Source organism: Heloderma suspectum, chromosome 4, assembly GCF_057233095.1.
Source record: "Heloderma suspectum isolate Gila_16-S chromosome 4, 16-S_ref, whole genome shotgun sequence".
Lineage (NCBI taxonomy): Eukaryota > Metazoa > Chordata > Lepidosauria > Squamata > Helodermatidae > Heloderma > Heloderma suspectum.
In genome coordinates this window covers 304,077,562-304,105,167 of record NC_139461.1, presented here as the reverse complement: position 1 = coordinate 304,105,167, position 27,606 = coordinate 304,077,562, and the positions used below count along the sequence as shown (strand labels likewise).

General features: G+C 45.8%; 1 protein-coding gene across 1 annotated transcript in view; it reads right to left on the bottom strand.

The window, feature by feature from the left end:
* SLC17A9 (solute carrier family 17 member 9) overlaps nucleotides 1-24,498 on the bottom strand; it is a 41,308-nt gene extending 16,810 nt beyond the window's left edge. The window contains exons 1-4 of the mRNA XM_084854373.1: nucleotides 23,632-24,498; nucleotides 6,341-6,538; nucleotides 3,391-3,530; nucleotides 504-603 (exon numbers count right to left, since the gene is read on the bottom strand). Coding sequence (XP_084710499.1) covers nucleotides 504-603; nucleotides 3,391-3,530; nucleotides 6,341-6,538; nucleotides 23,632-23,795 — 602 coding nt within the window. The 5' untranslated portion in view covers nucleotides 23,796-24,498. The remainder of the gene's footprint in view (nucleotides 1-503; nucleotides 604-3,390; nucleotides 3,531-6,340; nucleotides 6,539-23,631) is intronic.
* Nucleotides 24,499-27,606: the final 3,108 nt, after the last annotated feature.

The following is a 27,606-nucleotide window of genomic DNA, read 5'->3' as shown; positions in this document are numbered from 1 at the left end:
TACCAGGACCCTGGTGGGGGCAAAAGGTTAAATCCCCTCTCACCTACAGCTGGGTCCCAATCCATATCTAATCTCCCCCCACCCCCACCCCCACAATTGGCTCCAAAGGAAAGCTGCCACTGGGGCTCAAGGCAGTTTTCCTCCTGGGGAAAAGAGCAGCCATGGGATGGATGGAGAAAGTAATCTGGCTCTGGAACACGGTGGAAAGAAAGGGTTAAATATCCTCCCCCTGCCCACTTGGTCAAGATTTGGATCATGGCCTTCTGTCCATTGTTGCTATTTAATAAACAAAACAATGTATGCAAAAAACAGTCATGTGCGTAATGTCATGTTTAGTTTGGCACACAGAAAATCACCAATTCTGCCCATTATTCAGCTACAGGGGGATTTGCAGGTGGCCTTGACAGGCTGCAGGAAATTGATCTGGAAACGTGGAACGGAGCATGAGTAAGATTTGTCTTGTTCATCTGCATGACCCCCACTATCTGCTCAAGGAAACTCACCCAAACTGAGATCCTGTTCCAACGGTGCTATACGTCAGTGCCCGTTCACTCTCCCGCACCTTCCGGGAAAACACGCTGGCCAAGGCAGGAAAGTGCACCCCTAATAAAGGGTGGGAAGGGAGAGAAGGAAATTCCACTATAGCCAGCAATAGGTTTGGGGCAGGTCCTGTGAACAGTACATAGCTCCACTTCAGCATAGATTGCGTAGGAAGAAAATCTTAAGAGACAAACTGACATTTGATTTCACGCTTCACAGAGATATTGCACTGCTTGTCAACATTCTTTTGCTGACTGCTGAGCCAGGAGCTAGAAGGGCCTTGCAGACAAAATGGACTTTAGAGTATGTCTCAACCTTCCTATATAAATGGTCAAAGAGCCTATCATTAAGATGGGCCTAAATGGCCAGGCTACCGCTGTGGGCTAAGATGGAGGGGGAACTCTCCCCAAGCCTCATTTTCCCTTCAGCCCAGTATGGAGATGCTTCTGGACCTGGCCTGGATGCCCAGGTGTTAGTTATGGGCAGGAGTGCCTTTACCCAGCTGAGTCTGATGCACCAACGATGCCCATTTCTGAAGACTGAGGATCTGGTTGGGGTGACGCATGCCTTAATCACATTATGCCTGGACGACTATAATGCGCTCTATGTACAGCTGCCTCTGAAAAGTGCCTGGAAGCAACAACTGGACCAGAACGGAGTGGCCAGTTGCTAACTGGGCATGTGACCCCCTTAGAGCAGGGGTGGGAACCCTCAGGCCTTGGGGCCAAATCTGCCCTCCTTAGTTCCTCAGATAGCCATGCCACCTTCCCCTAGCCCCTCCAACTACCAATCATTTGGTGGCTTCCCGGCTCTGGTGCAGTTTTTTCCCCCATTCTAAAAGGTTGAAATGCCTCTCCTCAGGCTTAGTGATTGGCAGGAGAAGCTCTAAGCAACGTTAGGCTGATATTCTTTGCATCTTTGGCCCCTCCTGTTTTGCCTCCAGCCCTGCCCACCACTGCAATGCAGCCCCAGAGAGCTTCTCCAAAACTGAATTTGGCCCTCGGACTGAATGATGGTCCCCAGCCCTGCCTTACAGGCAAAAAATCCACTCACTCCCAATATGTTTCTGGGCCCAATACGAAGTGCTGGCGCTGAGCTTTAAAGCCCATCATAGTTTGAGACCAGAGCTGGTTTCTCCTGTATAAGCCTGCCAAGATCTCATCAGAGGTGCTCTTGTGCATCCAGGGAGAGGCCTTTTCAGTGCTCCAGGCTCTGGACGTCTGTCCCATGGGAGGCCCTGCATGCCCCTTCCTTGAGCTCCCCTACATGGCTAAAACTTCCTTGTTTAAGAGGGCTCTAGGATTCTGAATGGCTTTAAGCTCCTGCACTAATCTGTGAATTGTTTTTTAACTTGCTGCACTGAATTATTTGATTGCTGAAGGATATTTAATTGTTTTAATGGCTTCCTGTCTTTTCCATTTTCTGCTGTCTTTAGTCATTGTTTTTAATCTTTTGTTGTTAGACACCTTGAGTTTTCCCCCACCCTTTAAAAAAAGGGGGGGAGGGCAACTACTTTTGGTCTGGGGGCTGGATTACCCGCAGACCAAGCCGACTGGCTGGATGATATCAGGGGGAGGGGCCTCACCCTGAAACCCCACCCCCTCCCATGAAATCATCCTCACCCACCCCTTTTTAAAAAATTCTCCATCTAGAGAGAGGCATGGAACTTGGCACCTCTCTCTGCAAGAAGAAAAGGACCTGGACAGAGCCTGCAGGCGTGGGGCTGCTCTTTCCTGTGCTGCTCACATCATGTTGGACTCGATGGTCTTATAGGCCCCTTCCAACCCTATTATTCTATGATTCTATAACTGGGGCGCAAACGGCGCAGGAAGCGACGCAGCGGAATGTCTCTGATCGGAAATAACAAAGGGATTTCCCTTTGTGCCACTCACCCTCAGGGGGCGGGGCTTAGGAGGGGAGGTCCTGCTGAGGGTGCTCCAGTCTCCTCAGGCCAGATTGGGCTTCAGCACAGGCCAGATGAGGCCTGCAGGCTGAAGATTGCCCACTCCTGTTTTAAAGGAAAAGCAGGATAGACATTTTTAAAATAAATAATTGCCCAGTGGCTACAGCCAGGTGGCTTCTTTTCAGGCTAGCTTCCAAAGCAAACTGGGAGTGCGGCAGAACACACATTTTGTTCCATTGCTAAGTGGGCACTCTCTTTCTGCCTCCCTCCTCCCCTGCTCCCCAAACCCAGCTGAGAAACCTAAAGGGGGAGAGATTTCTGTATGTTTTAACTAAGATTTGGTTGTTAGCTGCCTTGAGAAGCATTTTGGGGGGCAGGAAGGCAGGATGTGTTAAATAAGTAGATAATAAAGGGGGAGTTCTTCTCACTCTTCTTTTTTTTTTTTTTAACAGGTTGGGCCCTGAGTAGTCCTTGCAGAGGTCATGTTTCTGCAATAGGGCTTTCCTGCCCCCTCCTTCCCACTGCAGCTCCATGCTCCCCTGGAAAAGGCTCTCCTGAGAGTCGAGAGATCGCCAGAGAAAGTCTGGGATGTGATGCCAGGGGCTGGGGTATGAGGGGCAGAATTCCACTCGTGCAGCTCTGGATCCAGCCCATTGTCTTTATGAAATATATTAAGCGCAAATATTTGGCGGATCCTCGTCGCCAATATATTGTTCATCCGAATTCTGAATGTTGGAGCATACACTGATTTTAGTTAGGTTACCCTTTTGCAGGTGGGATTGTTGTACCAGCACTATGCACTTGCGAAAGCTCCCCCCCCCCCCTGGGCCTTGCAGTTATTAAAGCCACTGAAGCATCGTTAATGGCCGCGAACTGACTAAGACACCGCTATCGCCCTGGTCCCCATTTCTTGGGTGGATGAAACTCGTGGAAGCAGATCGCCTTACCTTGCAACAGCCCCATGAGAAACCTGGAGAAGGCCATTAGAACCAGGTGAGCAGAGCCAACATAGACGAGCAGAGGGGTGATGGCCATGATAGACCCCCAGGCTGATGCGGAGAGAAGGAGGACTTTCTCTCCTCCTATCCTAGAAGACAGAGGAGAATCAAGGAATTGGCTGCAAAGGTGCTTTCTGCACCCCTGGGTTAATGCTTTAACGTAGGAAGCAATGCCTAAAGAGGGAGCTGGATGCAGCATGAGGGTAACAGGTATCAAAGACCACCTTAAGATCTCCAAGGAAGGCCCTTCTCTCGGTATTACCACCTCAGAGGCACCTTTGGTGGGGACACAAGACAGGGCCTTCTTGGTAGCCGCTTCTACACTCTGACACTCCCTGCCGAGATCAGCCCCCACTCTGTTATCCTTCCACCAGCAGGCAAAGACATTCCTAATAAGGCAGGCCTTTGGCATATAAGCTGGCCTGTTGCAGAAGGGGTTTTGAACTGGTTAGCTCTGTCTATTTATTTCATTGTAGTGTTTTTAGTGTTTTTAATTTAATTGTTTTGATGTTTTCATGAATTTTATTTTTAATCTTGATTTTATTCTTAGCCACCCTAAGCACAATTTTTGAGCAGAAAGGTGGGATATAAATTTAATAAGGTTGCAATCCTAGGCATATTTAGACAGAAAAAAGCCCTACAACTCCCAGCATGCCTCAGCCAGCCATGCTGGCTGGGGCATACTGGGAGTTGCAAGACTTTTTTCTGTCTAAACATGGATAGCATTGCGCCCTAAATAAATCAACTAAATAAATTCACTTTGTCTTTGACGTAGACTGGTCCATCCATGCAGAGGATATGGTTTCCTAGGTGAGGTGTGGGATCAATTCACACAGGACCGCTTCCTTTCGCATAGATTGGGTGTGTGGAGAGTGAGCATTAGTCCTAAGCACCCACAGCTGTGCCATTTAGTTCACAAAAACATTTCCGAAGAAAGGGATTGGACAGAGGCAAAGCTCCATTCACACATCCACGTCCATCACTCAGTGACTGCAGCATCAAGTACCGACCAGAATACGTGATCAAACTCTGCAGAGAAGCCAAGCTTTCCTATCAGCTCGTGTAGCTGCAAACAGAATACCTTCCAATGGAGCAGCGCATACTTCCAGTTGCATGTTCAGTTTCCAGTTGGTGAGATGTCAGTTCCTTTCCCATGTGTAACATGTTCAGGGGCATCATGGGTAAATCAGGACTGTGCCCCTAGCCCCACCTCTGAGGTTGCGCTGTGGCCCTCCCTACCACCACTGCTGTCCATGTGTTGGGCATGGACATGTGCAAAGGAAAGCCAACACACGTAGACCAGGGGTAGGCAGAGGGTAGATCTCTAAATGTTTTGGACTGCAGCTCCCAGCATTCCTGACCACTGCCCATGCTGGCAAGGGCTTCTGGGAGTTGGTCCAAAACATCTGGAAATCTACCTTCTACCCACCTCTGGCATAGACATATGTAGGTTTTCCAGGATTCCAGAATGTATGGACAGCCTATGCACACACAGATCTACATGGAGGCTCTCATTTGCAGACATCCATGCCCATTGTGTGAATGCAGCACTACACAACCTTGGGGGTGGGCCAGCCCTGCCGCTCATATGACACATGATCCACACAGGAAGGAGGCCTTTGAGTGATGTATGTGCATCTGCCAACTGGCCCAAGAGATTAAGTAGGGTGTGGGAGTGAGGAGTGGTAATATATGCTAAATAGAAGATAAAGCAATAAACTTCACTGATAAGACAATTTAAAAGTAGTGTATTAAGTAGTGGACATTTAATATTTGAGTTTGAAATTCCCAAGTGAATTCTCAGATTTTTGGTCACCGTCTGGCATGTGACAGTGTAATGACGCTCAGGTTAGGGTGATCACAGGTGAGTTTCAGCATCAGCAGGAACAGGAGTGTCCTATTTGGAAGCCAAATATTAAAATATCTCCATCCTGCAACACCAAATGTTTTCAGGTATGCGCATAACATCCAGGCCATCAGAGAAATCATCACTTCCAGATAAATGGTACAGAGCATAAGGTGGTGGTGTTTAAATATGCTTTATTAGGCATCCTAAATTTCCCACATAGGAGCTGAAAAGAAAACTGGAGTATTCCAAGGATCTAACTGCACATTATAGGTAGGTGTGTGTGTGTGTGTGTGTGTGTGTGTGTGTGTCTGTCTGACAGTCAAGCAGAGAATTCACAGGCTAGAGGGAGCTACTGAATCCTTCCCCCAGCTCCTTTTCTTCCAGCCAAGCATTAAGGCAAGAAATAAGCCTGACTGCAAGAAAAGTAGCTGGGGAAGAGGAGTTGGGTCTGGGAAACAGTAGGGAAAGAATCCAGCACCCTTCTCTTGCCTGCACAACTCCACTAGAAATCCCACCCTGATCCTCATTTCAGGGCATTTTAATGCAAGTCTCATTCTACGACATGGGTCTGGTGCTGTAACCTCGAGCTCAGCCTTCTACAACCTGGTGCTCATCAGACTACAACTTCCATCATCCCCAGCCATCATTGGGAGGGGGAGGGGAAGAAATACATTCCTCACTTGCATAGGCATTTTCACACCTCAGATTCAAGTTCACCAGATTTCTCTCTGCAAGAGGCTGTGTAAAATCTACCCTTGGACTCCAGCAGTTTTTCGAACAGCACCGGTAAAAAGACTCAAGCAGTGGAGAGCTGAAAAGCAACTTGCTCCCGGGAATTCTCCTCTGCAGACTTCATTGTTGCATGCTATTAGAACTAAGGACACTCCAATTCAGAGGTCAAGGTTCATATTCAAACTGCAAACTCATCCAGATTTTGCACTCAAAATCTGAGTGGTGAAACAGAAAATGCGAACAAATTTTGAATAAACGTGAATATTGACATCAGTTCTAGAGATATAATAATGCAGTGAAATTCAATATTGTCCATACCGATCACTCAGGTGGCCTCCAAGAATCTGCGTTAAACAGTAGCCCCAGAAGAAGCTGCTCAGGACAATGCCGGACTGTTTCTTGTCCCAGTCAAAGCGAGCGCTCATGGCAACTACACAGATGGGCATCGTCACCCTTGCGCAGTAGAGTAAGCAGGTCCCAAGTAGGAGCATCAAGGTCCATATTCGAGATTCAGGCCTGCAAACATCAGAAGATGGGAGTTAATTTTTTTTAACACGTTTAATAGAATCCACATTCATAGGGGCTACAGAAGGATTCTTACCCAGTTGGGAAAGTAAAGTGTGCCTTCTTGGGGAGAAACTGTCATATCATAAGCATGGAATTTGGCCTGGGGTACAGAAAATACATCCAGAGAATCTCAGCTTTCTTTCTTTTCTTTTTTTAAAAGAGCATGTTTCTAGCCCTTAAGATTGCAAAGACAGTCTTCATAACATGTGGACTATGCCGTAAGAGCCAGAAACACTGGGTTTAAAATAAGTAAAGAAAATGAACGCTGAGCTCCTCAGAAGACAAAGTACTGTGTGTCCAATACCAGTGGCTATTAGTCCAGTATCAGAGGCAGTAGGCCTATGTACACCAGTTGCTGAGGAACATGAGTGGGAGGGTGCTGTTGCACTCACATCCTGCTGGTTGGGCACTGTGTGAACAGAATGCTGGACTAGATGGACCCTTGGTCTGATCCGGCATGGCTCTTCTTATGTTCTTAACCTCCACACCTGTGTGGTTTAATCACAGAATGAATTGTACAAAGCCCTGACTACGAGAAGCCTCTAGGTAAGCCACATAAAAGGGAGGGGGCCATACAAACACAGCAAAATAAATAAATAAATAAATAACTCCCTCCCTCTCCCCATGTCTGAAGCCCAACAGGGCAGGAAATTTGGATATGGGGAGGGCAAGCCAGATCTGCTTTGTAAAAACTCTCTTCAGACCACACCCTTTCATAACAGGACATATTTTGAAGGCCCATGACTCAGCCTCCTTGTTGAAGCTAAGCAGAGTAGTGTCTGGCAGGTACCTGCATGGGAGAGGCAGCCTGGGACCACCACATACACTAGCTTGAATTCCAGCACAGAAGAAAAGGTGTGATACCTGAGGAGCACCTCTCCTGATGTGAACCTACCCAGACACCATGATCAGCATCTGAGACCCTCCTTTGAGGCTCGGAGGATGGAAACAAGGGGGAGGGCCTCCTCGATGGTGGTCTTTCAGTTGTGGAATTCTCTCCCCACTGAGGTCCGCCTGGCACCAACTTTTCATCTTGTTGGCACCAGGTTAAGACTGTCCTCTACTCCCAAGCATTTGACAGCATATGATTGGGCATTTATGTCCATTGTTTTATCAGAACGCAGCATCTTATTGTAACTGTGTTTTAGCTGTTTTCAGTTGTTTTTAAATTTTGCATGTTAAAGATTTTTTACATTATGTCTTTATTATCTTGTATTTGTGGGATGTAATGCTGATGAACCCCTCAGAAAGCTTTGGCTATTCAGCAGTATCAAAATGAAATGAATGAAAGAATGAATATTAAAAACAAGCCAACAAGACCCTGATTGGAGCCTGTCCTGCAGATCTCAATAACTGGGCAGGTTCATAACAAGACACGTACTTAGTATGCATACCGTACATTTCAATTGCCGAAAACACTTCACATACATTATCACAACCATCCCTAAGGTAAGTCAGTATTATCCCCATTTGCAAATGAAGGCAGAGGCTGAGAGAGAACGGATTCTTTATGGCTATATTCAAACGATCAGCAGGGAAAAGAAGCCACTTGTAAATTACTCGACTTGAGCGATAAGCAGCAGCTAGCATTAGTCATTAAATAGTCCAAAGTCAAGAAGCCAAGAGTATCAGTCCGAAGCCAAGGAAAACAAAATCAGGTAGAGGGATGCGCTGAAGAATAGTCGGAGTCATTCTGGGTTTGAGAATAATCAGAGCCTGGTCCAGGAGCTGGCAGGAATGTTTTCTGCTATGGATGAGCATCAGCAATTGCTTCCAGCGCCTGAACTGGGTTTGAAGCTTGTCTTTTATGCAGAGATTGACTGATAAGTGAGGCCAGCTGGGTCGAGCTGCAGATATCTTCTGCCAGCCCATGCGCTGGGCCCAAAACGCTCTCAGGCTGAGGAGTTCTGTGTCCTCCTCCATCCCAAACAGAGGCAGAACACCACTGTGGCTTCTTTTCTGCTCAGGCGCCCGCCATTTCCTTAATTACCTTCGCCATGGTGGGAGTTGCCATGGCTTGTTGTAGGGGTTATGGGGTGGTTTGGAAGCCACCCCCGCCGCACACCTCACCAGTTTCGGACAACATAGTAACCTGCACCACAGTGAAGGTAATTAGGGAAACAGCACATGTGGGGCGGGGAAAAGAAACCGCATGGCTTCTTTTCCTCCAGTGATCATCCGAACCTGGCCAATGTTTTCATGGCAGAGGTGCCAGGGTGGACACTCAGCCCATAGAACCTCAGAGCAGTTCTGATTCTGAGGAGGAACAGCCATCCGTGGGAGAGGAGCGTGCTCATCCCTCCCAGGCCCTGCAGCTGGCAGAGATTGCTGGCATTCCAGGCATAGATAGCAGTCCTGGGAGTGAAAGAGCGTGGGAGGAGGGCTGTCTGGATGCTCGACGCAGATGCAAAGAGCGACGAGCTATGGAGGGCGCGGAAAGGAGGTGTAGCGCCCATTTGGTGTGCAAGCAACGTTCCCGTCCAGAGGACCCAAAGGAAAAGGGGAGGGACTCTCCCTAGCCCATAAGTTCAGGGTCTGCAAGTGATTCTCGTTCAAATGGGGATCAACTGTTTCCAACCCGGGGCATAGGTTACTCTACTGTTCATAGCTTAGTCGCTGGTGATAGAGTTATTAAGTTGTAAAAGGAATAAAGCCTTGAAAAGAATCCTTTGTCCGTGTCTGGAGTTGGCTACTGGAGTAGACTGAAAGAGGCCAGCTAGGGCCCCCTGACAAGAGGCAAGATTTGAACCAGGGGCTTCCTGAGTTACAGCTCGGTTTCTTGGCCACTACTTTATGCTAGTTCTTATATATTGTGTGGCTATCATATATCCTCTGTATCCTTCATGTTTGTTACACCCAATCCGATCCAGATGACGTAACCAAGTCAACACAGGCTGGGCAGTTTCCTTTCTGGGCCTTAGCAAGTCCAACTGGTCTCCCATTCCATAGCAGCTCCTTAAATTGTCACAGGCCTTCAAAAGATCAGCCATTTCTCTGTCATTCTGAATGGAGCTTGCACAATTGCCCCAGCAGTTGAAGGATTAACAGTGCTGACAATTACTTGGCATGACTCCAGAGCCTTTGCATGAGATGGAAGAAAGGAAGCTCTCTCATCCCTCTGCAAACACAGTGGTTGGCAAGAGATAAGTGTCCCAACATTTTTAACAGAAAAACACTGATTAAAAAAAAAAAAATACAGCAAGCTACCCAGTGTTGGGCTGAGTTTGAACAGAATATCCATCAAGATGTATTTATTTTATTTTCAGTGTTTTAAGATATTTCTTAAAATCCAGTCTTTCCCACTGAGAAAAATTTCAGGACTAGATACATCCTACCCAAATTTCTACTGAGTAAGTCCCATTCATTTCAAATGGAGACTGCGCCTAACTCAGATCATGTGTTCTCATGAAAAATATGTAATTCTTATAATGGCCAGTATCCAACTGTGTCATTCCACTTGCACAAACAATATTGCACTAGCAGAAACTAGGTTATGAATTATGCACAAGAGGAGAATCCAACTAAAGTTACATTTGTGGAAGCACGGTTGCACAAGCAGTAGTACGTAACACTTGCGCAACACTGCACATTACGCTTGCACAACCACTTGCACTTGTCATGCACAACCACTTGCACAATGGAAAGTTTCAGGCTGAAAGAGCCTGTAAAGTTTGAGGCCTATAGAGGCAAAGGGAAAAAAGGTCAACTTGAAGGCCTGGAGTTTTCTGTTGGGAGGGGGAAACCCTGACAGGAGTAGTTCCCTTTCTCCAATTAAGTGTCAGTTTCATTTCTCCACTTAAGTTTCATTTCCTCAGGTTTGAAGCAGTATTTTCAGTTTTGAGGGAGGAGGGTATATAAAGAGAACGAGAGAGCCAGTAAGAGCAGACACAGCCAGAGCTTGAAGTAGGAGCAGAGTCTGAAGAGTGAGCAGGAAGAAGCAGCCTAGAAAAGTCTGAGGGCAGCTAGGGTAAAGGAACTTGCATTTTGCAACTTTTTTTTTCTTTTAATGCCTTTTGTATCACTCTTCTCTATTGTGTAAATACCTTTAGTTGTAATTTGTTTGCTTTAAATCTACTAGTAAACTGTTGTGGTTAAACCCTGTGTCTAGAGTGTCAGTCACCCCACATCTCCAGCCAAAACCCACTGGGAAGTGGAAGTTTTAAAGAAGGAAGGTGGGACTCTTAAGGAGGCAAGAGATCCTTAAAGAGTTGCTCAGGGGGTCCAGGTCACAAGGGGGACCTTGACACAGCCTCGTTTGGTCCAGTAGCAGGACATGAATCTTCTAAATCCTGAATGGGGAACCTTCAGCCCCCAGGCCTAATAAAGGCTAAAGTGGTTCTCCATTCGGCCTGGGAGCTTCCTCCTCTGGTTCCACCCTTTCTGTCATGGAGGAAAAAAACACTTATCTCTGTTGACTGGCGATAAGAGCTTTTCCTGTGGGGGCAGGGGGGTGGAGCCAGGGGAGGAAGTCCAGCTTCCTACTGAGCCTTGTCCTGCTTACTCCTGTGCTCATGCTTACTTCTGAGTAAATAGGCATACATTTGATATTTGGGATGCTATCTGAATGCACTGCTGAGTGAGTCAGTCCTTCTGAGCTTTGTCTTGCAGAAGCTTGTCTTGGTTACTTCTGAGCAGACATCCTGCTCACTTCTGAGTAGCTTCCTACTATAAATTGGTAACAATGAAATTTGGGGGGTTGGATTTTTCAGCCCACTTTTGTCTTTAGAATGTGCCCCCCATTGTGGAGAGCTTCTCCAAAACAGAATCTGGTCTCAAGCTGAAAAAAAGGTTCCCCACCCCTGTTCTAAACAAATAAACACCACACACATGGGGTCTGGGGGACACTCACTCCTACGTCCCACCACTAGTAGAGCTTACATGCCAGAGACATGTGTCAAGAAACATACAAGAAAACGTAAGTCTGTAATCAAGCAGTCGAGACATTAAATAAACAAGTGAAGCAAGCCCTTTGGTATAACTTGCCTCTTCAGCATTCTCTCTTGGTTGCTTTGTGTCACCATCTCTCCCTTACATACTAAGACACTGGAATGAAACATGGTAAGCATGTTCTGGACTCAATCCTACTCTACATTTCAAGTTCAAATAGTCATTCAACCTCCAAACTCGTCTATTTTCAAGGGGTCCAGGGAAGATGCAAAAGACACTGACATTGTCAGTCATCCCACCAAGTCTCAGTTATACCTATCAAGTCATAATTTCCCTCCTGTATTAAGAGTTCAAGTTCGTTCTGTTTGTTTCCCATACTCTGGGCATTAGTATATAGACTTCGAAGACCATGTGCTTCATAGTCTGGCTTTCTTCCTACATGTGTCTGAAGACTATTATTGGGTGCTATTAGAGCTGTTTTCTCCATTGTGGTGCATGAGCCATCGTCCATTGTTACCCCCAACTTTACACCTCCCTTCCCTGTAGGATTCAGTTTAAAGCCCTCCTGATAAGGTTCTTCATGCTGTTGCCAAACACATTCTTTCCAGCCCTTGTGAGGTGCAACCCATGCCTTGCCAACAGTCCATCTTCCAGGAAGTATAGCCCGTGGTCCCAGAATCCAAATCTCTCTCGTCGGCACCACCTTCATAGCCAGTCATTCACCCGAAGTATTTTTCTTTCCCTTTCTATCCCTCTTCTAACTACTGGAAGGATGGATGAGAAAACGATCTGGGCCCCAAAATTCTTGAGTTTCCTTCCCAAAGCTTCGAAGTCTGATGTGATTTCTTCGTAGCTCTGCTTGGCGGTATCATTTGTTCCCACATGGATGAGAAGAAAGGGATACCTGTCAGTGGGCTTTATGAGTGCAGGCAACCCTTCAGTCACGTCTCTAATCCGTCCACCCGGGAGACAGCATACCTGGTGAGTCCACGGGTCTTCACGACATACTTGGGTTTCGATCCCACGCAGCAAGGAGTCTCCCACTACTACTACTCTTCTTGTTGTTGTAGGCCTGGGTTTCATCGCCTCTGCTTGACTGACCTTCAGCCTCTTGCTCACTCTCATGCACATTGCCCCGTAATTCTTCCTCTGCAGGCTGTCCCCCAGTCTCATCCTCAAGTACCTGGAAATGGTTCCATAGCTCCACTGCTTCCACTGGTGCAGGGTAGGTTCTAGTTCTTCTGCTCCTGTCACTCAGTTTTCCAAGGAGTATCTTCTACTGCATTTTTCCTCACCTCAGCATTTCCCTCTTCTGCCTCAGCTTGCTATTGCTCTTCAAGCTTCTGGTCATCACTTTGCTGCTGTAGTTCCCCCATTCTGTCCAAGAACTCTTCATGTTCTCTTATTCCCTGGAGGGTCGACAGTCGCCACTCCAGTCCTCTTACTTTTTCTTCCAGCAGTGTGATCAACTTTCACTTGTTGCACGTGTAGGCCATGTTGTTCTCAGGCAAAAAAACAAACATTGCACACACCTGGCAGGCCACCACCACTGAAGAGTATTGTCCTTCCATAGCCTCTTTCCCCTTTTTGTGTCTAGCTTTCTGATTGTTCTAGAGTAGCCTGTGCCTGGTCCTCTACTCATTGCAGGTTAAAAACAGAGTCCCACTGGTATGGAAATATGAGTTACAAGACAAATATTTTTTTTAAAAAATGGAAAAAAATGTTAAAAAAAAAATGTTCAGGGCCTCCCCCTTGATATCCCCTGGCCAACTCCAGTTTGCTCTCCCTGTACGCTCACTCTGATCACTCGCTCTCATGGAGCTTGCTTGTTTCTATAGTCCCCCGAGACCAGCTGGAGCAGCTTTTTCTGCTCTGCTCACTGGGGGGCAGGAAACATTTCGATACCATCGACCATGGTATCCTTCTGGATAGGTTGTCTGGGTTGGGAGTTGGAGGCACTGCACTACAGTGGTTCCGCTCCTACTTGGATGGCCGATTCCAGAAGGGGGTGCTGGGGGATTATTGCTCTGTGCCATGGCAATTGTGCCATGGGGTTCCACAGGGCTCTACTCTATCCCCCATGCTGTTTAACATCTACATGAAACCGCTGGGGGAGGTTATCCGGAGGTGTGGGCTGAGGTGCCATCAATATGCGGATGACACCCAGCTCTACCTCTCTTTCTCATCAAAACCAGGTGAGGCAGTGGCTGTTCTGAACCAGTGCCTCGGCACAGTAATGGACTGGATGAGGGCCAATAAACTGAAACTCAATCCAGACAAGACGGAGGTACTGTTAGTGGGTGGTTCGTCTGCCCGGCTAGGTGATAATCAACCTGTTCTGGAGGGGGTTGCACTCCCCCTAAAGGATCAGGTTCGTAGTTTGGGGGTGCTCTTGGATCCAGAACTGTCCCTTGAGGCACAGGTGAACTCAGTGGCACGGAGCACTTTTTATCAGCTTAGGCTGGTATACCAACTACGCCCTTATCTGGACAGAGATAGCCTAGCTACAGTTATCCATGCTCTGATAACTTCTCGTCTGGATTACTGCAATGCGTTATACGTGGGGCTGCCTTTGAAAACGGTCCGGAAACTTCAGCTGGTCCAAAATAGGGCAGCAAGATTGTTAACAGGGACTGGCCTGCGAGCTCATATTACGCCAGTACTTTTCCAGCTGCACTGGCTGCCGGTCCATTTCCGGGCCCGATTCAAAGTTCTGGTGTTAACATTCAAAGCCCTTAACGGCTTGGGGCCAGGTTACCTGAAGGATCGCCTCCTCCCATATGTGCCTGCCCGGACCTTAAGATCATCATCAGCGGCCCTTCTCCGTGAGCCCCTGCCAAAGGAAGTGAGGCGGGTGGCTACTAGGAGGAGGGCTTTCTCTGTTGTGGCACCCCGGCTCTGGAATGAGCTCCCTAGTGAGGTTCGCCTGGCGCCTACATTGTACTCCTTTCGGCGCCAGGTGAAGACCTTTTTATTTTCCCAGGCATTTTAGCTTTCTAAATTTTTATCTTTGCTGTTTTAAATCTGTATTTTAAACTCCTGTACTGCTGCTAGGTTTTATTGTGGTTGTATTGTTATATTGTGGTTTTAATGTTCTATATATTTTAAATTGTTTTATTGTGTGTTGTTTGGTTTTAGTTTTTGTGAACCGCCCAGAGAGCTTCGGCTATTGGGCGGTATAGAAATAAATAAATAAAATAAATAAATAAATATAAACATACTGAAACCTCCTGCCCACACAGCTGCTGCGAGTACTCAGGCCACCCCCCCCATTCAGTTGGAGCTCTCAAGAGCTCACAGCCACTCAGAAGGAAAAGGACAGCCCCCCTGGGCTTCCTCCAGCCCACATACCTCTTTGCCTTTGTCTCTTTTGTCTCCTTTGTCTCTTCTTCCGCTGCAACTCCCCTAGCCAACTCCAGCTCATCTTCATGGGATGACCCCAATCTGTTCTAGTATTATGAGACAGGGAGAAAAATATCTCCCTAGCCACTCCCTACCCTTTCTTCTGCACCCCCTTTTACTCAACATCACTATTTTGTGACATTTTGGTTGGTCCTCACTGGTTTATTTATTTTCTGCCTTTCCTCCAAGTTGCTCAAGGCGGTGTGTACATGGCCTGTCCTCACCCTGATTTTAATGTCACAGCAACCTTGCAAGGTAGGCTAGTCTGACAGATAGTAACTGGCTGAAGGTCACCTACCCAGTGCGCTTCATGGCTGTAGGTCAGGGGTGGGCAACCTGTGGCCCTCCAGATGTTGCTGGACTGTAACTCCCATCAGGCCTCACCACTGGCTATGCTAGCTAGGACTGATGGGACTTGCAGTCCGGCAACATCTGGAGGGCCACAAGTTGCCCACCCCTGCTGTTGGTATTGCCCTCCTATGGAATTTTTCAGTGGACCAACACAGATACATATTTTTTTTTCTGTACCAAGAGAGAAAGTTACTCCATAAACCAAGAGTACTGAACCTCACTCAGGCCTGTGGGCCAAATCCAGCCAACCTGGGATCCCGGTCTAGCTCTCCTTGGTTGCCCAAAAGGCCACAGACCCTTCTGCTGGCCCCATCCTCTTTCCCTTTTAGTTCAGTGCTTTCCCAGCTTTGGCAAGTTTTTTCCCCCAGTTCTAAAAGGTTGAAATTAGAGCTGTGTGCAAATGGCCTCTGAAAATTCTCCAGGCTGTTTGTGGGCAGAGAAATGGGGGGGGGGCGCAATTTCACTGGATTTCTCCAAGGGGAGGAGAAATTCTCCAACAGTTTCTCATAGCTACGACTCACATTTGGCAGGGGTCATAGCACAGCTTCTTTCTTCTTTCATCAGGGTTTTTGTTTTTCTTCTGCTGCCGTTGTAAGTGTTGAGGCTTCCCCTTCTCTGCATCATTCTCAGGGCATTTTATAATTTGTTTTGGTGGTGTTTTTGAGCTTACCTAATCATTGCGATGTGGTCAAGGGTGCTGCGTGTGTTTTCTTTCTATTACGCATCTCCCAATTGCTCTGCAGCCTCCCAGGCTGCCTGCACTTCCTGATCTGAAAAACCCGATGGCAGGAATTACTTCATGATGTCTTCCCCTGGGCTTTAATTGAAATGTGGGAAGCCGAGGGGGCTACAGGCTGCCACAGAGATGACTGTACAATGAAAGGCAGGACACTCACACACACTCCTTGGCCACCTCCTACGTAAGGTAAGCACAACAGCCCTGAACCCAGCCCATGAGAATTTCTCTGAAATTTCTTCCCTTTTGCTTTCAGGAAGAAATTAATTTATTTTCTATCAAATTGAATGAGAATAGTCAAAAAGAAATGTGGGAAAAATTTTCGGCACAGCACTAGTTGAACTTCCTCTCCTACAGCTTGGTTACTAGCTTTACGCTAAAATATGTTGGTATTTTTGGCCCTGCCCCTTTTGCCCCACCCACCACTGGAATGCAGCCCCTGAGACCTTGTCCAAAACTGAATTCAGCCCACCAGCTGAAAGTGATTCAACCCCCCTGCCAGAAACATTTCTGTATCCCATTCACTGGCCCAGGACTTCAGGCTACAAGGCGCATGGACGGATTTGTCCCTGTTCGCCGGAGCATCTTCCTGCCTCCACAAACACAAACACACGTTAACAATCCTGTCCTAGAGAATTATTAACTGAGTTTTGGTTGTGCACTCAAATGTTACATATTGCACATTATCCCTGGTCTCTTTCAGGCTCAGCCTAAAATGGAACATGAAAGAAGAAGAAAGAAGAAAGACTGCAAAAAATTTGATTCTCAGGCAAAAACTCTGTGGGTGTCTGAGAGAGCGGGCGGGGGGCAGGGGGGGAGAGAAGGAGTGTTGGGAGGAAGTTGGAGCTGAAATCTGTACCTGCACTTATGAACTGTTACCCACCCACTCTTGGCCACACTTCCGAGATCTGACTTCAGGTAGGCGTGTGTGTCGTGGTTTTGCTTAATGGCACAGCAGAGTTGGGGAGCAGGTCTCAGCAAAAATGTCCAGTTTTTCCAGCTGCTTTAGAAAGGATACAGTTTGGTGTAGGAAGTGATGGCCAAAAAACTGGACTCAGAGAACGAGATACCAAATAAAAATGATAAGATCATAGCTTTTACTGAACCAACTCATACTGATGACAGGTATTGCTTTCCCCCACTGTGTATGTGCATATTTACACAACAGATTTTAACTAGCTTGACACTGATTTGACTCCCTTTTCTAGGGGAATTTTCTAAATTTAGATTGCTAATCCACACCACTCTGAATACCTGGGGAGGCAGTAACAAAGCAAACATTTTCCATTTAAACCAATAATATCAATGACAAATGCTTAATAATATATTCAGTGCTAAAGCAGCCAGTGTAAGATAAAGACATGTCTGCACTGCCAGTTTAAAATTGGTTTAGCCATCCCTATCTTTTCCCAGTATGGTAAGGGAGAACTACAAATGTTACCTCAGGAATGGGCAGAAAGGAGGTCTCCACGTGCTTTGAACTTCAACTCCCAGCATTCCTGATCGCTGGCCATGCTGGCAGGGGCTTCTGGGAGATGAACTCCCAAGCATCTGGAGAGCTACCTTCTGCCTACCCCTGTTAGCCCTTAGTCTGAGAGATATGCATGTCTACTCAGAAGTAAATCCTATTGTGTTCAATGGGGATTATTCCCAGGTAAGCATGTACAGGACTAAAGTTTAAATAAAGCATTATCAGTGCCTCCTCAAACTATGGTTCCCAGAATTCTTTGGTGTAAACCAGGACAGTTAAAGTGGTGTAAACTGATACACATTTGTAGTGTAAATATGCCTGAAATCTCCCAGTACTTCTGGAAAATTCTCTGGCTTGAACCCTCTTCAAGACCCTTAATTTTTGAGCCCTCATCAAGGTTGCAGATACCAGGGTGGACCGAGAATTTCCCTCCTGCAGACAGAAGGGCTCCCCCATTTGTGGAACACTTCTAATCCAATGGAGCATTTCTGCCAGCTGAATGGGGAGGGAGAAAATTTAGTTGATGCCTTTTCCCCATCATTTCCCGGTGTCCCCCAATCTGCTCCAGACGGCTGAGGGACCCTCTGCAATGGTGGGTAAGATGGAAACCAGTGCAGAGCTCTGCACTCCTCTGTATGTGTGGCTATACACTGACACAAACAGACCAAACACAACACAAAGTCCTGGCTTACACCCACTAGAATGTAGCACCCAAGTCGTAAACCCAAATTACAACAGTTTAGATGGTTCTGTTTGGGTCTTAGACCTACTTTTGCCACACGAGCAAGTTCTTGCCAAAACAAGCCCAGGGCTTACGGAAAGGACCCAAATAAAAAGGATGTGAATAAACTGCTTCGAAAGAAGGTACCTCTCGTGAAGCTTGGTTACTAGCAAGAGGAGCTTTACACTAAAATGTGTGTGGAGGACAAACTAGCCTTCATGGCACATTCAGGATGGCAAAGCCAGCTTCTTCTTTTTAATTATAACCTTTAAAAAAAAGACTTTTCTATTTCACTTTCAAAGAGGCACAGCGCTGGGGGTGGGGGGGAATCCAGCCTGAAGATTAATGCAAATTTACAAACTTAACCACAGTGATACATTTTATCAGGGAAAAAATGGCCCACGTTTTGCCAGACTGGCTTTTTCCCTTACTAATTTATACTTGCTACTCATGCCTGTTATACTCCTTTGTCACACGCCTTCGTGTTGCACCTGTCCTACCTTACAGGGAGCTGCCTAATCTAAAATAGCCACTCACCAGGAACAAATCACCACATAACAGAGACACAAATACAGGGACTATACCAACCTCCTCCAATCTGGAGCCATCCTGATATGCTGGACTACAGCTCCCATCACACCCAGCCAGCATGGTCATTGGCTGGGAATAATGGGCATTGTAGTCCAACACATCTGGAGGGTGCCAGATTGGGCAAGGCTGGGCTAGACCATCAACTACCCCAGATACTCACTCGGGCAACAGGGCTTCATGACATCTAGGCCTCCTTCCTGTGCTCATCCCCCAATGGGATATATACCCTCACCTGTCAACCCTGCCATTCTGCTGTCTGCAGAGGATGCACAGGGCAGTCCCTACATGCAACCAATGGTCACAAACCTAACATGAAGAATGGCAACATCTAGAAACCACCAGGAGAAACCAGTTGTCCTGCGGAGTGGAAAATCACTGTTCTTCAGCAACTTCAAAGGGAGACTCGAGCATGAAATTGCTGGACTAGATTTTATCAGCCACTTTGATTCTATTCATTAGAGTTTAATTGAGGGGAATTACTTATCTCCTCCTCCTCCTGGTGTTAAATCAACACAGCAGTGCTCACAAGATAACGTTATCACCAAATACTACTATTGTGTACAATCCTTTTTCTATCTTGTATGTGTTTGTGCTATATAAAGAAATATGCACACACCATAATTTGTGCATTTGATGGCCTTTTCATCTCGCTGTTTACATTTCCACCTGTGTACGCATGTGTCTATCAGCTAACTGAGGCTAACTCACTAAGCGCACTTTAGCTCAGGAGAAGGCAGACTTCAAACTTGCAAGATCTACTTTAAAACACACACGCACAAAAACCTACAACCCAGATCCACTAACTGGACCTTGATGCAAACGAAAATCACTCAGAATTAAAGAATTCTGAGCCCAGGAATTTGTGTTGGATACCAGAACCGAACACACACTCACAGTCCTCCCACATTTCTGGCTACCTCAAACTTCTTTCATTTCAGCAGTATAATTGGGGTGGGGTGAGGGTAGAGGCTTTGTTGCTGCTATTGTTAAACAACTGGGAGTCAGAATCATAGAATCATAGCATAGTAGGATTGGAAGGGGCCTACAAGGCCATCGAGTCCAACCCCCTGCTCAATGCAAGAATCCAAGTCAGAGCATCCCTGACAGATGGCTGTCCAGCCTCGTCTTGAATGCCTCCAGTGTGGGAGAGCCCACCACCTCCCCGGGTAATTGGTTCCATCGTCATATTGCTCTAACAGTCAGGAGGTTTTTCCTGATGTTCAGCCAGAATCTGGCTTCCTGTAACTTGAGCCCATTATTCCGTGTCCTGCACTCTGGGATGATCGAGAAGAGATCCTGGCCTTCTTCTCTGTGACAACCTTCAAGTACTTGAAGAGTGCTATCATATCTCTCCTCAGTCTTCTCTTCTCAAGGCTAAACATGTCCAGTTCTTTCAGTCTCTCTTCATAGGGCTTTGTTTCCAGTCCCCTGATCATCTTTGTTGCCATCCTCTGAACCCTCTCCAGTTTGTCTGCATCCTTCTTAAAGTGTGGTGCCCAGAACTGGACACAGTACTCCAGATGAGGCCTAACCAGTGCTGAGTAGAGGGGAACTAGTACTTCCTGGGATTTGGAAGCTATGCTTCTATTAATGCAGCCCAAAAGAGCATTTGCCTTTTTTGCAGCCACATCACATTGTTGGCTCATATTCAGCTTGTGATCGACAACAATTCCAAGATCCTTCTCGCTTGTAGTGTTGTTGAGCCATGTATCCCCCATCTTGTAACTGTGCATTTGGTTTCTTTTTCCTAGGCGCAGAACTTGGCATTTATCCCTATTGTCATTCTGTTGTTTTCTGCCCAGCGCTCCAGTCTATCCAGATCACTTTGCATTTTGTTTCTGTCTTCCAAAGTATTAGCTATCCCGCCCAATTTTGTGTCATCTGCAAATCTGATCAGCATTCCCTGCACCTCCTCCTCCAAGTCATTAATTTATTTATTTATTTATTGCATTTCTACCCCGCCTTTTTTCCTCTTGCAAGGAACCCAAGGCGGCTTACATTATCCTCCTCCTTTCCATTTTATCCTCACAACAACAACCCTGTGAGGTGGGTTGGGCTGAGAGTCTGTGACTGGCCCAAAGTCACCCAGTGAGCTTCCATGGCCAAGTGGGGACTAGAACCCGGATCTCCCAGCTCCTAGTCCAACACTCTTGCCACTACACCACACTGGCTCTTAACATTAATAAAAATGTTGAAGAGCACTGGGCCCAGGACTGAGCCCTGCGGTACCCCACTCGTTACCTCTCCCCAGCTTGAGAAGGTCCCATTGATAAGCACTCTTTGAGTCCGATTCTGTAGCCAACTGTGGATCCACCAGATCGTTGTTTCATCTAGTCCACTTTGAGCTAGTTTGCTCATCAGGATATCATGGGGCACTTTGTCGAAAGCTTTGCTGAAGTCGAGGTATACGATTTCTACAGCATTCCCACGGTCTACAAGGGAGGTTACTTGATCAAAAAATGAGATCAGATTTGTCTGGCAGGACTTGTTTTTGACAAATCCATGTTGGCTTCAAGTAATCACGGTGCTTCCAGATGGATTGCTTTATCATCTGCTCCAGAATTTTCCCAGGGATTGATGTCAGACTGACTGGTTTGTAGTACCCAGGTTCCTCCTTTGTACCCTTTTTGAAGATAGGGACAACATTAGCCCTCCTCCAGTCATCTGGCACTTCACTCGCCCTCTATGATTTCTCAAAGAGAATAGACAGCGGTTCTGAGAGCTCTTCTGCCAGTTCCTTTATTACTCTATGATGCAGTTCATCTGGCCCTGGAGATCTGAACTCATTCAAAGTAATTAGGTGTTCCTTGACCATATGCCTATCGATCTCAAGCTGCAATCCTGCCCCTTCAGCCTGTACTTCGCCTTTGCCAGGGGGGTCATAGACCCTCTTTTGGGAGAAGACTGAGCCAAAGTAGGAATTGAGCACCTCTGCTTTTTCTTTGTCATCTGTTATCATTTTGCCATCCTTATTTAATAGCGGAACAACCATTTCTTTCCTCTGCCTTTTACTATGCACGTAGCTGAAGAAAGCCTTTTTGTTGTTTCTAGCATCCCTTGCTAACCTCAGCTCATTCTCAGCTTTAGCCTCCCTGACACCATTCCTGCAATTCTGTGCTACCTGCCTGTACTCTTCTTTTGTTACTTGGCCTTCTTTCCACTTCCTATATGTGTCCTTTTTTGTTTTCAGGTCATCCCTAAGCTTTTTGTGAAGCCACATTGGCTTCTTCTGTTGTCTTCCACCTTTTCTTCTTGTTGGAATTGTTTGTGATTGTGCCTTGAGAATTTCTTTTTTTAAAAGCTCCCACTCATCTTGGACTCCTTTTCTCGTTAGCGTCGCTTGCCATGGGACCTTACTGATCATTGTTCTGAGTTTATTAAAATCAGCTTTCCTAAAATCCAGGGTACGTGTTTGACTACACTTGGCTTTTGCTTCCCTTAGAACTAAGAACTCAAGTACAACATGATCGCTTTCCCCCAGAGTTCCTGTAACTGCTACTTGATCCACTAAGTCATCTCTGTTGGTTAGGATCAAGTCAAGTGTAGCCGATCCTCTAGTTCCTTCCTCCACTTTCTGTAAGAGGAAGTTATCCGCCACACAAGTTAGGAATTTCCTGGAGGGGTCAAGTTTTGCAGAATTTGTCTCCCAACAAATATCGGGGAAATTGAAGTCCCCCATTACTACTACATCATGCTTCCTTAAAACATTGGCTATTTGCTTTTCAAAAGTTTCATCGTTGTCTTCTCCTTGGTTGGGTGGCCAGTAGTAGACTCCGACCACCAGGTTCCTTTTATTCTTTGCTCCATTTATTTTGATCCAGATGCTCTCGATGGGGCTACCAAGCTCATCCTCCTGTATTTCTGTGCAGAGATATGTATTTTTCACATACAGTGCAACCCTGCCTCCCTTTCTGTTCCTCCTGTTCTTTCTGAACAAGTTATATCCTTCATGTGCTGTATTCTAGTCATGAGAGTCATCCCACCAAGTCTCAGTTATACCTATCAAGTCATAATTTCTCTCCTGTATTAAGAGTTCAAGTTCGTTCTGTTTGTTTCCCATACTCTGGGCATTAGTATATAGTCTTCGAAGACCATGTGCTTCATAGTCTGGCTTTCTTCCTACATGTGTCTGAAGACTATTATTGGGCGCTATCAGAGCTGTTCTCTCTGTTGCAGTGCATGCACCTACATCCATTGTTACCCCCAACATTACATCTCCCTTCCCTGTAGGATTCAGTTTAATGCCCTCCTGATGAAGTTCTTCATGCTGTGGCCAAACACATTCTTCCCATCCTTTGTGAGGTGCAACTCATCCCTTGCCAACAGCCCGTCTTCCAGGAAGTATAGTCCGTGGCCCCAGAATCCAAATCTCTCTCAAGTCTTGTAGTTGATTGGCAAGAAATCCTTGCCAATCAACTGCAACTCATCCAGAGATCCACCAGTAGAACCATATCTATCTTTTGCCAACCCTTCCTCTAACTCATAAAAACTTGTGCTATAATAATTGTGTTAAGTCTTTTAAGATGCCACAAACCTTCTTCTGTTCTTTCTGGTCTACAGACTACCCGGGCAGCCCCTCTGTAATTCCTGTTTAAGTCATTTCTGTACTTCGTAACAGAGCTGGTAACTGATTTAACATTTCATCCAGTAACACGGACTAGTCAGTTTTTCAGGAAGAAAAAGAATGTTGGGAAATCCCCAAATCTAACAAATTGGAAAGACATCAGAAAGAGAGACCAAGTTACCCACAGAAGCCAGCTTTTGAATCCAACATTTCAATCAACTATTACACATGCATCAGGTTTGAAAGTCTGGCTTCCAAATTTTGCTTCAGGACTGCCATGGAGAGGCTCCCCAAAGCAGTGGAAGCCACAGAGTCTCACCTGGACCAAAAGGAATCAGCCACTCCATCTTTGTTCATGCCTTCGTCATGATGGTGGTGATGTGTACATCTTGCAGGCTGCAGTTTCTGATGCTTTTGGTGGTGGAGAGAGAGTAGATCCGTCCCATACACCTGAGCTCCATTTTGGCTGACACTCAAGGCCATTCAAATTTTAATTAAAACTAACAAGGCGAAGAAATTCGGTGCACCAGCTGTTGCGCCTGTCTACGTCTACAAGGACTGACACGAAAGGTCAGACAGTGCCTGAGGAAGCGGAGCAAAAAAAAGGGGAGGTCGGGGGTGAAATTTTCCACACACACCCCCCCAGATGCTTTACTGGCTGCCTTTTTATTTCAGATGCGATTTGATTTTAAAGTGGGAGGGGGCAGGCGCCGAGCAAAACCCCAACCCCTCGTCGTCAAACCAAACGCAATGTAATCGCGCTCATCTCCGCCTTGACAATCAACGAGCCAAGGAATGTAACCAGCGTAGTAGTGTTAGGCTCGGATGGGAGGTTTTTCTTTGCAATAAACCCAAGTCCACGTGTCACTTTTTCGGCGTCTCTTCCTGTTTGGGTCCCTTTTCAGGAAGTCTCGCAGCAACCGCGGTAGCAGGTTGCGTCTGCTCAAGGGACGTTTGAAAGGAGGAGGAAGAAGAAGAAGAAAAACACCGGGGGGGGGGGGGGAGCCGGAAGGTGAAGCGCCAGAATGCAGAAGCGGAGGCGATCTTGTAACAGACACGACCTCTGTTCAAGTTGATACTCTCCAAGCCCCGGCGATGCTGTTGCAGGCTCCTGTGGGGCGGTTTCCAGAGAGATCAGAGCGCCGTTGCTTTTATCCTTTTAATATACTGTCGGCGAAGAGTGCTGTTGAGCCCGGAAAGCTGACACCTTTCCTCTCCTAGGATCTCTAGGAAGGGAGGGGGAGAGAATTACAGCCCTCGGTTGTACTCGTCATATTTACAAGGTAGTAAGTCCCACGAATTGGTGGGGCTTACACGTCCCACAGTGGGCTGTCCTAGCGGTTGCACAGATCATATTGGTTTAATTTCTTAACCACCCGATAGACAAGCGCTGTCCATTAATAACTAAAGCAGAGGAAGAGGAGGGCGTGTGTGTGCGTTTTCTGAGACGCCAGAACTGTGGCTGAACAAACTAAGTCGATGTAGGATTCCGTTTCAAATAAGTGTGTGTATGAAAAGATTCCAAGAAACCCAGCCAGTAATTAAAAAAACAGTACAGCATTACAGTGTGATATTTCCCACCCTCTCGCTCTGAAGATTGGAAATGCTAGGTAGGGTAATGAAGAGCTAATAATAGATTTATTCCCCGCCTTATCATTAAAATCATTTCAGGGGTGGTTTACAACACTGAATCATTCACTAGGCTACAATGACCACTAGGCATAAAACTGGTTCCCCCCACCCTGTCCAATTCCATTGATTAAATAAAACTGTCATTGGATATCCATTTATACCTGGTTCCACTAAGTCCTTTGAGTTGTTACTCGTTTTGCCCTGTACAAGTGGCAAACGAGTGGATCTGTCATAAACTTGCCATATAGAAGAAGTGACAGCTCTAGGCCCAGGTTTAACTATACATTCAACTGGAAAGTAACAGGTCAAGCCTGCAGCCCAGTAAACATGCCTAGGCTGAGCCTATGCATATTAAGAACTTAAAAGGGGCCACACTGGATCAAACTAAGAGCCTATCTAGTCCAGCATTCCATTTGCAGTGGCCAACTGCATGCCAATGAGAAACCTACAACAGGATATTAATGCAATAACACCATCGTCTTTGTACTCAGCTGGGCTTTCTCTTGTGGAAATGTGTACAGGATCACAATGACTGCCTGATCGTAAAGTATCCTGGTTCCTCGGGGGCACTGCTTGTGTCAAGGAACTGGATGGTGAGTTTTGACGTGTGTACACAAGCAAGCCAAAGTTGCAGTCCAGAAATAAGCCATTTCCAGATACCAGATGACCTTATGCTAGAGCTTGACTCTGTGGACACTTACTCAGGAGTAAGTTCAACATAGGAGTGCAGCTTGGCTTCCCTTATGCAAAAGTCCTGAGGCACTTTAAAGACCAACAGATACATTCTAACATAACCTTCGGTGAACAATAGCCCACAGATGCATGAAGCGTTAAGAGTTGCAGGTTTATATACAGGACATATACATATATTGTATCAGCCACTTTGATTCTATTCATTAGAATTTAATTGAGGTGACTTATTTCCTCCTCCTGAGTTAAATCAACACAGTAGCGCTCAGAAGATAAAGTGATCACAAAATACTGCTATTGTGTTTTAATCTTGTACACATTTGAGATGTATATAGAAATATGCACATACTGTAGTTTGTGTATTTGACAGCCTTTTCATCTCAGTTTACATCCCCCGCCCCAATCTATACATGTGTATACCTGCCAACTGAGGCTAACACTTCATGCATCTCGCTGAGCATGCTCTATCTTGCAGGATCTCCCCCCTTTTTTAAAACTACAACCCCCAATCCACTAACTAGGGGTGGGGGGACTGTGATACCAGAAGGAAATTAAATGCAGAAAACACTGACAAATAACACTCACATTGTTAACAGTGGTCATTCACGGTATAGTTGCTGCTGCTAACAAAACATCCTGACAGTAGGTAAACCAATTAACATATCTAGTGTGATAAAAATCCTGTATCCCCATTCAAGACTGGCAATAGAATGAAATCTGTTGATGAATTCTAACTCAGCAGTCTCTCTCTAATCTCTCTGAACTTTCTTTGCTCCACAATGGGTACTTTAAGATCATTGACAGTGTCCTGGGAGGCCGAAGTATTTCCCCCCGTGTTTTTTTTTTTTATATTGCCATTTCTGATGTCCATTTATTATTCTCCACAGGAACTGGCCTGTTTATGCTTCTTGTGACCTATGTAGATGTTCTTACCTCATGCAGGACAGAAGAGAAAATGAACAGAGCTTCTCAATTAAGTTTCCCCCTATTTATGTTTCAAACTGGTTCAAGACAAAATTGATTTGGTTCTTTGTGTGCAAATATGATCATTGAAAATAATTTTTGAGCATCTAATTTTAGTTATGTGAACATAAATGAAGGATGGAACACAGAAAAGAAACATTCCTGCTTACAAAAATGTAGGTTTTACCTTCACATTAGATTCACTTAAGGAAAAGGTGTTTGAATTTGTAACATCATTCCTAGGTGCAAGTAAGTTACTTAAACTGCCTCAAATAGTCCTAAATGAAATTAAAAAATGTGCACATTAAAAAGTGCCACAGAATGTATTAACATTTAGAATATTTATAACACTTTCCCCAGGCTCAAATTAAAACAAGTCTACAACTTACAGAGCATGCTTCTCCTGATTTTTTCTCTTAAAAAAATCCCCTTTATTGAAAATGTATTTTACAGAATACAGTGTTAGTACCATACACGCACACTTCATCACCCTTTCCTCTTTACCCTAGAAGCAATAATTCTACACTACTTGCGAGAATTAGAGAGGAAAGGAGAAAATACAGGACGGTGTGTACCGTTATAAGAATCATAAGCTATAGGGCATACATTTTTAAAAAAGCATTTTTTGCTTACTCACATAGCCTGAGTTAAATTACAATGCAATCCTCATAGGCAGTCATAGGTCTTTAAAAGATCGCAGATAGCTGAATCCACTCCATAAGGATACCCTTTTATGCACCAGTTCTTAAGACATTGGTCAGTATCCTATTTAATGCTAACGTAAATTACATTGTGCTAACATAAGAGACCTCTAGCACACCAATAGCATTGGATGGTGTGATCGACTTTCTGGGGAAACCCGTTGCACCAGCAAATACTATTGGCATTGTGCTAGGTCGCTTACACTAGTACAATATTTTTATTTATTTATTGCATTTATATCCCGTTTTTCCTCTTGCAAGGAACCCAAGGTGGCTTACATTCTCCTCCTCCTCTCCATTTTATCCTC